This window comes from Colias croceus, chromosome 6 (genome assembly GCF_905220415.1).
Source record: "Colias croceus chromosome 6, ilColCroc2.1".
Lineage (NCBI taxonomy): Eukaryota > Metazoa > Arthropoda > Insecta > Lepidoptera > Pieridae > Colias > Colias croceus.
The window spans coordinates 11,426,112-11,442,547 of record NC_059542.1 but is presented as its reverse complement, the minus strand read 5'-3'; the positions used below and the strand labels follow the sequence as shown (position 1 = coordinate 11,442,547).

At 30.7% G+C, this 16,436-nt stretch overlaps 2 protein-coding genes across 3 annotated transcripts in view; one reads left to right on the top strand and one right to left on the bottom strand.

The window, feature by feature from the left end:
• The window catches only part of LOC123692437, a 17,119-nt gene extending 12,908 nt beyond the window's left edge, over positions 1-4,211 (bottom strand). The window contains exon 1 of the mRNA XM_045637182.1: positions 4,159-4,211. The gene's annotated coding sequence lies outside the window, so the exon portion shown is untranslated. The remainder of the gene's footprint in view (positions 1-4,158) is intronic.
• LOC123692436 lies at positions 1,233-16,436 on the top strand. Of its 2 annotated transcripts, none has more exons than XM_045637181.1 (7): positions 1,233-1,347; positions 10,915-11,046; positions 11,662-11,769; positions 13,059-13,217; positions 13,941-14,104; positions 14,738-14,918; positions 15,895-16,436. In XM_045637181.1, the coding sequence occupies exons 1-7, from the start codon at positions 1,315-1,317 to the stop codon at positions 16,030-16,032; spliced, it is 915 nt and encodes a 304-aa protein (XP_045493137.1). In that variant the 5' UTR covers positions 1,233-1,314; the 3' UTR covers positions 16,033-16,436. The 2 variants fall into 2 exon arrangements, with proteins under 2 accessions (XP_045493137.1, XP_045493136.1); XM_045637180.1 differs by having other exon boundaries at positions 13,941-14,125.

Below are 16,436 nucleotides of genomic sequence, written 5' to 3'. Positions count from 1 at the left end.
ATCTTATTCTAAAATGTCGTAAGCGCCAAATGATGTCATACATACGGAGGAATACATTTTTTCCTTTGCCACTTATCTAGTTTAAATAGAAAAGAAATCTTGACAGTTGACATTTTGGCACATTTGTCACTTTGATTCGTCAAGTTTTGTAAATATTGTTATTTGTTATTTGCTGATCCAAATTTTAAACAAAAGAAACTTATTCACAAGTACTGATGATGATGACTTTATGCAGGATTTGTTAAGAGGTGCTGGAAATTTCTGGGAAGCAAATATACTATCCCAAAAACGTTGGAAAATGTTAAATAAATACAACTTTTAGTAAGTAAACAAAGTCTTTTATTTCAAGAAAATTATGAACACTATAGGCACTATTTGTATAATATAAATAAATTGGTCCAACTCCAATCAAACAAACATCGCGGTAATGAGATTAAATTAGAAAACCAAAACACAATAACACGATTTAAAAGTTTGTTGACATGATTCATTCACAAAAATGACATTAATATGAAATTTGACACATGCCATACCCTGTAAATGTCAGTGATAGTTTTGTTTTTAACTTTTTTTAAATTAGGCTAAGGCTCATTTTTATTCCTCCGTATGTATGACGTCATCATCACATTTATCGTTTTTATTTAATTTCTCTTAAAATATGCGATAAAAAAATGAAATAATTTTTTTTCTGTAATCGCAAGAGCAAAATAAAGAAACGGTATTTTTCTTTTATGGCCTTATAAAAAATGAAATGTTGTCAATTGACCTAAGCTCCCAATAATTTATGTCTGCTACACCTGCGTCGCGGCAAACAAACGCTTTTACATTTTGGATAAAACTGGATTAGAGTATAAATTAATCACGACGATAAAATCTATGTTTAACGATAGAAAGATTTTGAAATATCGCATTTTATAAATAACGAATAGATAAGATTGCATCATTACTTATTTATATACCAAAACAATGTCCACCGTATAAGGTTCCCTGAATTTATCGAATCCGTTACAGGAAGACAAATTGGCATTGACGGTGCATCGACAATGTTTAACGCAAACTTCCACATTCCTGTTTACGATACATCGCTGGTTTTTATCTTCAATACATTTTAATTCATACACAGTCGTCAATGAACATTACACAGGGGTCAAGAGTCGTGAAGATGAGTCGTGAAACAAGTTAGGCGGGTGTCGGTCAACATAGCGGGGTACGGGGGGGTGTGTGACGTCATTGGAGGCTGTGTTGTTATATAGGAGATGCGCATGAGACCATCTCACAGTTTTGACAAGTGTGTGTGTTATACGAGTATCGAAAATGCTGAAGTACGGAACGTTTTTCGCGATCGCCGTGAGTATTTTTTTTCATACATTTGATTGTGGTTGTAGAAAGGAGAAATTATGGAATGTCGCTATTTAGTTGTTTGGAATTTTCTATAAAACGTAATAGTGAATATCTACTATAGTGAATTTACATTAATTTGACTTAACATTAGTTTGATCATATTATTAACCATTTTTTTTTGTCTTTTTAAGCTTCAGAGGAATTATTATTTTGCTATTTTAGTTAATAATAAGAATATTTAATTCATGAAATTAAATTTGAAGTAAAAAAATGACCTCGTCTAGTATATGTATACTTAATAATTATTTTATTTGTGAACAAATTATAACGTCATTGTTTTTAATTTATTAAAATAATTCAGTTTAGGTAAACATGTTTAAACTTTTTGTACATTTCGGTAAAAGGATGTTAAACCATCTTTATCCTCGAATTTTCTAGAACTTTCCACAAGGATAAAGCACCACGCGTATAGGGACTAAAAATAACTGCTTTTTGTGTATTTTATCCGAAGGGCACCGTATTCATCATAAACAAGTTTTTAAATAATTCATTTATTATTTTGGGTATAATTGTAAATTCATAAATATAATCTATTACCAACTATTAGATACCAATATGAGGAATTTAATTGTCTATGCATATTTTTACCTGCTAGCACCTAGAGACTAGACTAGAATATGCAATGAAATCGAATTTTGAAATGTTTTTTTATGATAATAAAAATGAAGCTTTCCTTAGCTTTCATTTTTTTATTCTTTATGTATGTGTGAGGTGTGCGTTGATTGGCGCAATATAATAATTATAGGTACTTTCGTACTTCCTTGTAAAGCAAGAAAATCAAACATTTTTATTAATATTATTCTCTTCTTATGACAATAACAAATAAACATGCATTAATATAGTGAATCTTCACTTCTGAGGTTATACGGGAATATTCGGCAACTTTTTATGTACATTAGAGTCATATACGCATAAAAATATGACACTACAAAGGTGGTACAGCTTTCAGTAAGCTTTTATTCATTTACTCAACAGATTAATCAGTTTTAAATAGCCAAGACAACTAGTAATTTACGAGTTAGAAACATGATTGATTACTATACTAATCACAAAATATTAAACAAATATAATTTATTAAAAGACAATCAGTATTTATTATAAACTCATGATGTTATGTGATGCATCAACACGACGTATTTGATGATGGTTAATAAATTATTAAAATAAATAACCGTATTTATTTATAACGATTACTGTATTACGTTCAGAATGTTTGAATGAAAAATGTTGACTCTATCTTGAACCACTTCATATGAGTTTATCTTATTTAAGCGTTATGTTTAATTTTTAAAATGTATTATTATAATTTACAAACCTATAAACTATCACTTCTGAAAATAAATTTCAATTGCATACACTTAAATTATTGTACTCGCCAAAGTTCACTAGTTTGTTTTTACGGTAGATATTTCATAAAACCTATATCTAAACTAATATTATATAAGCTGAATAGTGTTTGTTTGTTTGTTTGAACGCGCTAATCTCAGGAACTACTGGTCCGATTTGAAAAATTCTTTCGGTGTTAGATAGCCCATAAGACCAACAGGAGCTGAGCAATGCGGGTTAAACCGCGGGGAACAGCTAGTTATACATATTATACCTATAACGCAAAAAAACATTAGTATTTAATGTTTGTTAGAAATATGTAGAGCGAATAATACCTATAAGTGGACAATTAAAATATCAAGTTCTGATTTCGACTCTTCTTAATATCATTGTAATTATTATTTATCACTTTTAAGAACCCTTACATTGTTTTTTAAAAAACGTTTCATTGGGCTTAACTTTCGTGACATGTGAGTCAAGAAATTAAATTTACTGACATAACTTTTTTACATTGAAAATTAGAGGATTCGGTATTTCTTCGATTGGATGTTCTTAATTTATGAACCCATATTTTTAAATTATTTACGGACAAATTTTACTTATGAGAGGAAGGTTTACCCTTGCAATAAAATTGTATATTTATTACATTATTTTTTTCTCTTTGCACTTAAACAGTGATTAAAATGTTCGTTTGATAGCTTTAAATTATGATAAAAGAAGTATTAAAATTTTAATGGCTTCTTAATGGCCGTATATTTTCAGTTGCTTATGAATAAAATAAAAGGAAAGGTGATGCATCATCCTTATTTCCTGATGGTGATTAATGAATAAATAAATTTCCTTTAACTTTGTAGTTTATTCTGAGCGATTCCAAGATTAACTTATTTCAAAACTATTAGTACTTATTAGTAGCTTTTTTTAATTAGGTATACCATATTCTTAAAAGAAATTTCACTTTATCAAGATGATAGATACCTACGAGATTTAACAAGTAGGTATACGTTTTCATTTTTGTCCTACAAAACCCCTAAGAGCTAGCGCGCAAGAGCAACTTTTGTCTCGGCAACTATTTTGTCTCTCCCATCAACTCTATGGGCTAGCAAGAAAGTGCGCGCACGTAGCGACACAACTCCCCATTAACTAGTAACATTTAGTAGATATTTTTCTACACTTATGAATACCATGGAATCTTAACTTATTTAAAAATAATATACAAAATAATAATACCTATATACCTACGATATATAGGTATATTCTTTAGATAGTATAGTAAAGGATATTGTAAAGTAAAATTCTAAGTTAAGTTATAAGTAAAACTATACATTCAGAGTCTCAGAGACAACATTGAAAGAAGCCTCCATAATTTATGAGTCGTAAAAGTGTGACGTTTTGTAACCTTGTATTAAAAATATCCTTAATAATATTACTCACATAATATAACTTGTAATAATGTTAAATACACAGTAAATTTGTTTGTCGCAACATTTCTGATAGATCTTCAATGACATAACTGAAATATGACCAAAATGTTCAAGGAGGTTTCATACTTCTTCTCAAAAAGCATTTTTATAGCGATACTGTGCTAGTAAATGTACATGTATTTCATATTATGTAGCTTAATCATCAATCATGTACATAAAAACCCGTAAAGACCCGACGATTTAAAAACTTACGATCATCCTGACATGGGGATATAAAAAAGATCTATAAAGACGGCTTATCTATTTCTCCCTAAGATTTCTCCGCACTTGTATAAGATCTTTTTTTGTAATTAATTAAAATTTAATAAGTAAAACCGATAGTTTACAAACATTTATTAAATCATCTAGACTTCCTTCAGAAGCGCTTTGAATCGTCCAATTAGGTACATAATTTAAAATTTACCACCGGTTCGGAAGCCACATACCTATAATTCTTCGAAACATCTCAATCTAAAATAAAAATAATACTTTCGATTTCAATTTCTAAGAACTGATGATTCCGGTAATCGTGAATAATTTTGTCAACAAAACATATTTTTGAATAGTATCAAGGTTACAACGGTTTTTGGGTGCGGTCATACTGTGGGTCATACGCAATAAGACTTCACAAATAGATGATATAATTTTCATTTTTTATTGTGTTTGTATCCGGGTCTAGATGCGATATTTTTTAAATAATTATCAGTGTACATATTACGTAAGTTCTTCTTGATGATTATTGTTTAGGATTTTACCACAGTTTACTACCTACGAGTTTTCTTTGCGGTTTGATCTTAAAAAACAAAAAAAAAAACGAGCGAATATTTATTGAGAAGAGATAACTTTTGTGAAATACTTTATTAGGAGAAAAATGTAGAGGTTATTTATCAGACAATACTTCTAACATTTTGTATATAAAAAATAAAGGTACATATTTTATTAATAAATAACTTCGCAAAGGAAAACACTGCGGAATAATAACGAAAAAAACGTGCGATCAAAATTAAATCTTTTAAAATTCGGTTGAAAAGTAACATGATACAACTAACATCGTTAGCATATTTTATTTAGAATCATTTTTAAAGGAAAGCATTAATTTACAGAGGTTTTAAACACGCGATTTATGGCTTACAGCTATTGAAATCGAACTGTATATAATTTGAGAACAATTTAAAGATTTATCCGATCATGTGATTTCAAATTTTCGGACAATAAAATTGCATTTAATATGAGCTCTTATCAACCGACTTTAAAAAAGGAGGTGGATCTCAATTAGATTTTTTTTGGGTTACCTCGAAACTTGAGATTGAGTGAATCGATTTTGATGTTCCTTTTGCCTTCCGATTGTATTAAAATGTTGTCTAGTTCTGACTTTAAATAATTATTGTATTGAATGTTTAAATTATAGTTAGAGGAATGACTGCTATTTTCCTACACAGTCTTTATTTTACTTCGGTATATAATATTAACAGTAGATTTCAAGGATATTTTAGTTTTTATTGCTTTTTATAATTGTTTAATTTTGTTAATTTAGTACATAATATGAAAAAGTTTAATTGAGTGATGCAATTAACAGTTCAGCAATTTGAGTTACATTTTTAACGCTTAGTTCTTATTATAATTTGGTCATCATAATCTTCTTAATATATATAAATCTCGTGTCACAATGTTTGTCCTCAATGGACTCCTAAACCACTTAACCGATTATAATGAAATTCGCACACCATGTGCAGTTCGTTTCAACTTGAGAGATAGGATAGGTTTTATCCCGGAAATCCATCGGGAACGGGAACTATGCAGGTTTTTCTTTGAAAACTCGGGCGAAGCCGCGGGCGGAAAGCTATATTATTATAAAATTGGGACTGTAAAATTTACAATTATTACTGAAGGAACCATTTATTAAAAAATAATTGTTACCTGTTAATGTTGCCAATTTCATTGCTACAACCAAAACAATATGACCCCAACAAATTAGTAATAAAGGTAAAAAATGAGTGCAAATGCAAGCTCAGCAAACTGAAATATCCAAAGGTGAATATAATGTCAAAAGGAACGTCATTATTATTATCAATGAATTAACGTAACCGTCTCGTCTCTTTTTTGCAGCGCGATTTTCCCGAAGGTCACTCAACCGGTTCTATTACTGGTCAAGTTTTGTTTTCATTTCGTAATTATCGCGAAGATGAGAGCTTTGTAAAGTTTTTGGGTTCCGTAGATTATTTGTATTTTATTTCTATGTATTTTGTTTTTTCCCCATAATTTCAATGTTAAACTTTAAGAGGTCTTATTATAACGGTAATTCTATTTTACTTCCGTAAAATGTGTTGCAAAAAAAAAAATCCTTAACGTACACGTGCTTTTTGTATCGATTTTAGAGATAAATAGGTATATCTACCTATGTCATTTGTATATAAAATACGTAGATATCATCGCATTTCTAAAAATAATAAAAAAAAACAAATTTAACACCCGATACATAATTAAAACGTTTAAATACAAACAAACAACAAATATCGGTAACCTTTCAATCGAAATTTCGACAAAATCCTATTCAATATGACGCAGTATTTTGTTGATATAAAATCAGGGATTACGTAATTTTTTTGCGCAATGTTTTTATAATATGTGCTTATAAGTAATACTCATATATAATTGTATCTTAATTAATATATTGTCAGACGTTTGATACGGGTTCTTGTAATAATCTTCTACTACTATATTTATGAGTTGCTTCAATAGGTATTCGAATAGCTTTGTATTCTTTGTATTATAAATAAGATATTTTGTTATTGTGTAGTTTGATTGAGACTTTATTGACAAGATAATTTTCATGATAGGATACAACAATCTATATTAATATTATAAAGCTTAAGAGTTTGTTTGTTTGAACGCGCTTATCTCAGGAACTACTGGTCCGATTTGAAATATTCTTGCGGTGTTAGATAGCCTATTTATCGAGGAAGGGTATAGGCTATAGGTATATCATCACGCTTAGACCAACAGGAACGGTCAACGCGGGTAAAACCGCAGGGCACAGCTAGTAACTAATAAGGAACTAAAATCGTCAGTTAGTAATTAATAGCGCTTGCCGCTCACTATAACTACTAATTAATGTTTTGTCTTTGATGGTGTTATTTATAAAAATTACTTACTGTGGATTCATAAATGTAAATATTAGGGAAGTATCTACAGACTACAGTGTGCTACACACATCATTTGTATTAAATGTAGATTTAGAAGAGCCTTATTTTTGCAAGAGAGGTTGGGCGGTGATCGTTCAAACTCAAACTCAAACATTTATTTATTCAATTAGACTTCTTTTAGAAGCATTTTTGAAACGTCATTACATATTTTAACATTTACCACCGATTCGGAAAGCAGTATCTACGGAGAAGAATCGGCAAGAAACTCCATAGTTGCTCTTTTTAATCATGTCAGTTTTACAATTTAATTTTACAAAATACATTATATGTGTTATATGTACATTATAATCATAATATGCCAAAGAACTGTCCTGTGGTTTTTACGCGACAACCCTCCATGGGTTTTTATCGTCCATATATTGACCATCCAAGAAAGTTTTTGCTAACAACGACAAATAAAATATATTTTTCTGAGTGAGTTAGAAATAAGAATACTAATTAATCCATTGATTTAAATAAAACAAACGAACGTTTTATACAAAACTAAATTATGAATCGCTTTCGCACGGTCGCACCCGATTTCGGGTAACATTTTTCTTAAACTTTTTTTCCTTTACCATCTTCCAACTTTTAAAAGATTTATGGATGTAATTTTATTAATACATGGGTCACGACATCCGATCTGTCACCGATATTTTGGTCACGGATATAATTAAATTTACACGATTATGGAGATTAGGCTCTGTAGTCTGTACTGTATGACTAATGTTTCGTTCACAGTTCATGTCAAGGCAAAGGCTTTGGAGTTACGAATATTGTATTTGATGCTACGAAGATAATGAACTGGTGTCTTGCTGGTGTTTAACTATTTGGAGTATCAAATGCGAAGGTGTTACTGCGAGGGGTATTTTTGTGTTTACAAAATATGCATATTATGTATTATTCAAATAAGACTTATACTAAATTAAGTTATACTAAATTATATGGAAATGACGAATCTTTAACTGACTTAATCTTAAGGTAGAGAGTAGGTAGAGTTGAATGAAATGAAATTTCATTTAAATCCGTGATATAGGATGTTATTTACGAATAATCCATGTATTTATATTAATTAATGTAAATTATATTCACGCACGCGTGTACGTTCAGAAATGTATGCCAAGTGTAAGTTTGAGACTGAGAGTCACTGATCAAAATATGTTCTTGGTTTTATAAAAGTGCTGTAAAATGACGACTAGCATTTTGTAAAGAAATAAATATTTTTAGGGGAAATCAAATTTTGAAATTAAAGATTACCTAGGCAATTATTTACAAACTGTTTTTTCGGGACTGTATTATAGACTAAAGCGTTGTTGTATCCTAGTTGATTGGACAATGTAGGCATTGACCAAAAAGTGTAGGTTAAGTATTCAATTTTTCAATGGAATATTCAGTTTTAAAGGCTAATGTTTTTAGCTTCGTTTGTTTATTGAATCCGTTTGAATAGTGTTACGTGTGTTACGTTACGTTCTAATATGGGGGATTAATATTTTGAATCAATTTAAAAGTAACAGCTCTTAAGCTATATAGTTTTATTTGTTTTCTGTTATGTACACGGTCATCATATTATGTCCTTCCTATGAATAGGTACTAGGTATTTTCTTATTTATCAACTAGAGAAATATTATGTTTTTGCCGCCATTCTTGATGAAAAATTCAAAATTTACAAATTTATTGTTTACTAGCTTTTCGCCCGCGTCTTCGCCCGCGTTTTCAAAGGAAAACCCGCATAGTTCCCGTTCCCGTGGGATTTCCGGGATAAAACCTATCCTATGGGTTAATCCAAGTTACCCTCTATATGTGTGCTAAATTTCATTATAATCGGTTCAGTAGTTTATGCGTGAAAACCATACATACATACATACATACAAACCTTTCCTCTTTATAATATTAGTATAGATAAAGGAATGGATCGAATAATAATAATTCGGAAATCAATTTATAGCTGTTCTATTTTTGACCTTTATTTACAAATGTACGTCACAGATAAATAACACGTATTCGTTAAATTTGGAAACACTTGTTTTGGATGTGGTAATTTTGTTCACCTTTACTCTAAAAATATTACACTACATACTAATACGATGCTAATATTACCTATATTATCATATTACAATACCAGATCCATAAATACTACTGCGTAGTTAGTTGGTGTACATATTTACATAAGCTGATTATACACAATTCAATTTAAAAAAATACAAAAATACATTTTTTATTTCAATATAAAAATATATGATATTTTTTCAAGAATTTATTACAATAATAAAACTGTCCTAAAATATTTACCTATGAATTCTTTAAAATATGTATACGTAATATTCATTGTCGAATCGAAGTTTATACTTGATAAATAACTATTATACGAATACCTGAATTAATAATTTAATACCCATTAAATAATATTCTCGTAAAGTGAAACAAATAAATTAACGTAAAATGATACATTATACCTACTTATTACTAGGCAATAATTTAGGACCCTGTCCGGTTTTTAATCCTGAAATCTAAGACATTACTCGTATATTATTATTGTTAAGAGGTTAATAACTTTAAAAAGAATAAATATTCGTAATATTTAAATAATTTATAATATCTACTAACATTTAAATATCTCAGGATAATATTACTGCTATAATAAATAATGATTTGTAAAGAATGAGGCAGCATATAGAGTTAGTGGTGATTTTACTATGTAATTCTATAAGAACGTACGTAGTACCTACATATTATTATAAAGCTGAAGAGTTTGTTTGTTTGTTTGAGCTAATTTTAGGAACTATTGATCCGATTTGAAAAATTATTTCGGTGTTAGATAGCCCATTTTCCGAGGAAGGCTATATAGGCTATCAAGACGCTAAGTCCAACAGGAGCGGAGCAATGCGGGTAAAACCGCGGGGCACAACTAGTAATAAATAAATATGTAATGCACATGTCAATAATTCAATATTATTTAATACTAATGATAATGGATGTATGTTACGTCACGTTAATGACACTGAAATATCCTATTTGTATAATAATGTCATTAGATAACTTCGGTCCGTGTGATGTAAAAAGTGTAAATAGATGTTACGTAATGTAAATAAATACGTGTTTATTATTTGTTATTGTATGATAAATTATTGAACAGTATTGTTAGATAAATGACACTTAGTAGGAATTTTGAAATATACGAAGAATAAAACGAAAACAAATATTCATTTTTACTAACTTTTTTTTTTTTACTTAAGATAGGGAAGCGCTTGACCACAATCTCGCCTGATGGAAAGCTAAGACGCGGTCTAAGATGGTATACCTACGCGTTTCCCTAGTAGGTACCGGTTCACTCTTCGCTTGAACTGAAACCGAGTCCGTCTTTTATGACTTCCATGTGCAACAAATAAGTACAACAACTTATTATACCTACCTATTACATTATTAGCGCATTTTATAGCGACATTTCATATTAATTTGTAAGTTATGTCTAAGACGTCTCAGAACATTAAAGTACTTTCAAGACCTTTCAACTTAAACGTAAATTATTAGTGTCTTTTACGTTACAGTTGGCGTTCACCACGGCGGTGCCCACAAATGTGTTGGAGCTAGACTTAACCCCTGAAGAAGCCCAGAAGTATCTAAACAGTCCTCCCTTCACAGAACCCAAGTTGGCTGGACGTACTGCTGTTTTACCTTTGGTAACTTACAAACCTTATAAAATAATTATTATCTGAAAATAATAATAGTTAAAAAAAACTAAAAAACACGCTTTTTATAGAAAACCGAACTAAAAAATAGAAAATTTTATCAAATTAGTGTATTGTCATCGGTCCTCAATAAATCTACAAAGTTTGAACGAAATCTGGCCGTTTAAAGTGGGTCAAAATCGCGCCCAAAGAAGTCGGTTACAAACATACAAACATACAGGTGAAGCTAATATAAAGGGTGTAAAAAAAATCAAAAAATAAATAAAACCAATCGAATTGTTATTATTGATGGAACTTTAGTTTTGGGTATAATATACATTTTTATCTATATTAAAAAGAGTGAAAGGATGTAGTTAATTATCATCATCTTAATCCTAGAATCCTGAAGCATTTCAAATATAAGGTAAATAATTTATTTTGACCTTTCAAAAATAATTTATAGTTTTGTAAGGTCAACATAAGATGGAATTATAAAGTATAGAAAATAGTTATTCAATTGTTTTTCTGAATGAAACGAAAAACCCAAAAAACGATTGAAAATCGAGTTTATTTAAAGTGTAAATATCTATAATTCACATGTCTTAATAAGAAATAATACAATTCCAGATTCGCTACAACGACCCAAGGTTTCGTTCTGCGGAAGCTGGCCCCACTCTCGGCCACTACTGGAAGAATGGACACGAAATTGAGAACCCAGATGACTATGTTGAGGAAGTGAGTTAAACCTTAAAAAATATAAAAAAAAATTCAGTAAAAAAAAACTCGTTTGACCAAAGTAAAAAAACCTTATTATTATTGAACTTTTGATTATAGCATAAGCATTAATTATAATCGGTAGTATCATTATGATATCTATGATATCGGTAGGCAAAAAATTATAAGACGGAAGAAAAACGCCTCTTCATGAGAAGAAAAAAAATGATTTTTTTGTTTTGAAGATAATCAGAAATTGCGTGTTTTGGAATTTAAGAACATATTATTATTTATTATTTAGATTGATTATAAAGAGACGTAAAAGACGGTTAAGTAATAAATAAATCTCACATTTATTCCTTTTTACTAAGCAAAAATATAAAACATTTTTTACTCAAAAAATTTTTGTGTGAAAAAATTCTGACATTTTTTTAGCAAATCACAAAAAAACGTGATGATGGTAGAGAAAACGATTACCATACTTACTCCTTCTATCCAATAACCACGATATATTACATCCGGTATTACTAAAAACAAAAATTTATACGTCATACTCAATCAAGACGAATTGAATAATATGTTATTAATTTCCCAGATCAGAGGTCATTTAGTAAACAACATGAATCATCCTAAATTAAATATTTAATGAGTCGATTGAAATAATAATAAGCCCTTATAAAATTTATTTATTCGATGTCTACTCATCAAGGTCAGTTGAATGCATGAAAAATAATTTTATGCCTATCAATCATATCAAAACAATTAATTAATTATTAGACAAGAGTAACCTTAACATTTAAGCTTAATTTTTACTATGAAATGTATGGAATTTATTAAAACGAAAGTAGTATTTATTATAAACAATTATAAGATCTTTCAAAAGACTTTTGCTGACTAAATTAAAATTTATGGTATTTCTGAGCATTCGTTAAAATTTTATTGTAAATCCGACTAAGAATAAAGCCCTGCGATAATCTAACAAAAATTCTTAACCATTATTAATAGACTCGTACACAACAATTAAATTCCTTCTGTAGTCTGTATGTTACCTCTTAGGCGCTTTATTATCTCAGCTGATAATTTAACAATATTATACGGTTTTACCATATTTTGATTATATTGTAACTAATATTTTACAGGTTTGCAAGATTTTGCTTATCGAAAACTCTACCAATAATTTCAAGGCTTACCACATTTTGCTCATCCAAAACTATACCAATATTTTACAAGTTTACCATAATACTTTGATCATCTAACCAATATTTTACAACTCAGCATAATATGTTTTATTCTTTACCAACAATTTCCAGGTATACGACGCTTCCCAATACCACGGCCAAGACGGTCTAGGAGCATATGCTTACGGTTACCAGACCCCTGAATCCTCTAAGGCTGAGAACAGAGTACGTTCTGGTGACGTCACTGGATCATACACTTTTAAGGCTGGAACCAGCAATGACTTGATCAAGGTAAGGTTTTGGAGTGATAGATATTAACGATATTTTGAATGCTGCTCTTTTTTATTTATATAATATAAGGAGGTGGTTTGGATTTGTACCGGGAATGGTGAAATTCTGAAAACAAGTGATTGATTTTATGTACAGAAAAATGAAGAGATGACGCTGATGACGATGATACAATCAGAATTTTCCCTACTTATCTCCAGCCTGCTATTCTCGGCTTACAATGTGGAAGAATAATTTGCTTCTATTTGTTTAGTTTTCCTTTAAAATAATTTTATATTTCCTATATACCCAACGTAGAAACCTTTGCCTATATTCCCATTGAAAAACTCAAAATATCTAAAATTGAAATGCCCATATTCTGCAAAACATTTAAAATATCTCTTATTGAAATTTTTGCCAATATTCCCCTTAAAACACTTAAACAATGTCATCTACAAGTGATAACTGCGTTAAAAACAACCGACTTCAAACTTGCACTTGCAAAATTTACAAATACCTACAGACAAAAATGCTCATAAAATAAAAACTACTGGGCCTATCCGAATAAAATTTTTATGGGACCAATTCGACACCATCCCGCATCGAACAAAAAAATAATCACGTAAATCGGTTCAGAAACCTCGGAGTAATCGGTGTACATACATAAAAAAAAAAAAAAAAAATATACCCGCCGAATTGATAACCTCCTCCTTTTTTTTGAAGTCGGTTAAAAACCAAAATGTCCAGGTCCGGTACTGGGCAGACAGCCAAGGCTTCCACCAAGAGGACAACATCCCCAAAGTAGTTCTGAAGCCCGTGGAGGAAGCAGAAGATGTCCGCCAAGCTCGTCTCGCGCACGAGAAGGCGTGGCAGGAGGCAGCCGCGGCCGCGCGCGTACAGCCCGACCCGCAGTATGTGCACCGGCTGTTACGGTTTGTGTGTAGTTAGAGCACAGCTTGGCTTGCACTGGGTACTCTTTCATGGTGTTTATATTGTGTGTGTGTGTGTCTAAGATACGAAGGTTTGAGTGCTCTTGTTTGAGTTTACTTTTAATTTGATAGCCTGTTAAAGCCGTTGAAGGTGTTATTTTAATTTGGCATGGTGAAGGTTCTTCGATATGATAGTTTTTATGTATGAATGATGTATTGTAGTTTTATTGACTAGATAATTCAGCATATTATGAACTTTATTTGATTAAATATAATTAATACATGAGATTTATGAATCTCATTCAGGCACGGTCTGTATCGTGTTTGAATGGCTAAGAATTTTAGAAGGCATTTAACCACCGATGAGTAAAAGAGGTATGAACTCTATCATAGTTTATGAGGAGAAATGGTACTTTAATTATATGAATTTAAGTTAATATTTCTTATCTGTGTTTATCAGTATCATGCCCTTAAATACGCAATTCTCCTATATATGTATAATGAATCTATAACGCTTTTAACAACCACGCCCAGTAAAGCTTCTCACATTGTGCTAACGGCTAACCTAACCAATCCTACAAATTTCCACACAACCAATTAACATAAAATTTTCAGAGGAGAATACAATCCCCAAAATGACATCTACCAACCAGCTGCTTCTGAGCAGCAAGGTGCATATGTAGCTGCTCCAAGCCAGGCCCGTGAAGGCAAAGCGTATGGAGGTCAGGGGTCTTACCAGACCGGTCAACAGGCGTACCCTACACAAACAGAGAAATATGAAGAGCCTGAACCTACTGTAAGTACTTATCCTACTAATATTATAAATGCGAAAGTTTGTGTATGTGTATGTTGGTTACTCTTTCACACAAATACTACTGAGCCGATTACAATGAAATTTAGCACACGTATAGAGGGTAACTTGGATTAACACTTAGAATAGGTTTTATCCCGGATATCCCACGGAACGGGAACTTTGCGGGTTTTTCTCTAAAAACGCGAGCGAAGCCGCGGGTGGAAAGCTAGTTGGTTATAATTTCTTAAATTATAAATTTGAGGATAGGCAAGTAATGTGGCTAGGTAAATATAAAGCATAACAACTTTTGTTTTTCCATAAGTATGCTTAAATGGTTACTCAGCTGATAAAATAGTATCCTAAATACAAGGTAACATACGGGTTGCTTGGAAGAAATTGCTTGAAGCAATAAAGCCGCCCTTTGCATCAAATGTCCTGTCTGTGTGTGTGAAATTTGTATTTGTTTTGTATGCAATAAAGATTATAAATAAATAAATAGATAAATATAATTGTCGAAATTCATAACCTAATTATATGATAACATACTATTGTCGAATATAATTTGCACCATACACTGCACATAATAGTTACAGCCAATACTATGGGGTAATAATCCATAAGGTAATAGCTGTAACCTTTTTTATGCATCCTCAGCTCACCTTCACCTTATTAAGTAGCAATCAACAATATTGAGCAAAACATTTTTAAATAAATCAATGAATAAAAAAACAATAATAAACTATCGACGTTAGCTAAAGGCTAACCATCAAGGACAGACAATGAAAAATTGAATTTTTACTCTCAATGCGCCTAAAGAAGTTTCACTACAAAAAATTATGCACATTCTTAGAGTTTTTTGCTTGCTCTTCTCTGTACAAACTGCTTTTGGTGTTAAATGTTAAAATTATTTTATCACCATTCCAAAGTGCTTCTAGAAGAAGTCTAATGGAGTAAATAAATATTAAAATTATTATTTCAGGGTCCCCCACGTGGTTTCTTCTACGCCTTCAACTACCCAACATCCATCCTGGTTGCCAAAAAGGATCTCCAAGGAGGATCAAACCCTGGATATCCCGTAGACCAAGACACTTATTCTATCAACGCTAAACAATATTAATTATCTAATTAAATGTGAATTAAATAAACAGAACCTTGCCAGTTGAAAATTTATTAAAATCCCCCTTCAAAACTGACTTTCATGACAATTAAAATTTAATTGTTTGACAAGTTAATTGTTTATAAACAGTGTTTCTATTTTAGGGATGTATTATTTAGGTGTTAGGGCCCATCTTCAGAATGTAGCACATAGAAAGTTATATTACTGTAATTAATGTACAATGATATTTTATTCTTGATTTCCGGCTCGGTTCGAAAGTGTAACACTAGTGCCATATTTAATGTTAAATCACAATTCACAGTTTAACTGTTTGGTTTGTTAAACTCTTGAACCAGGTCTTTGTTTTAGTTACCAGTTATTTTAAGTGCCAGTGTATTGATTTAGAATAAATATACGCAATTGTA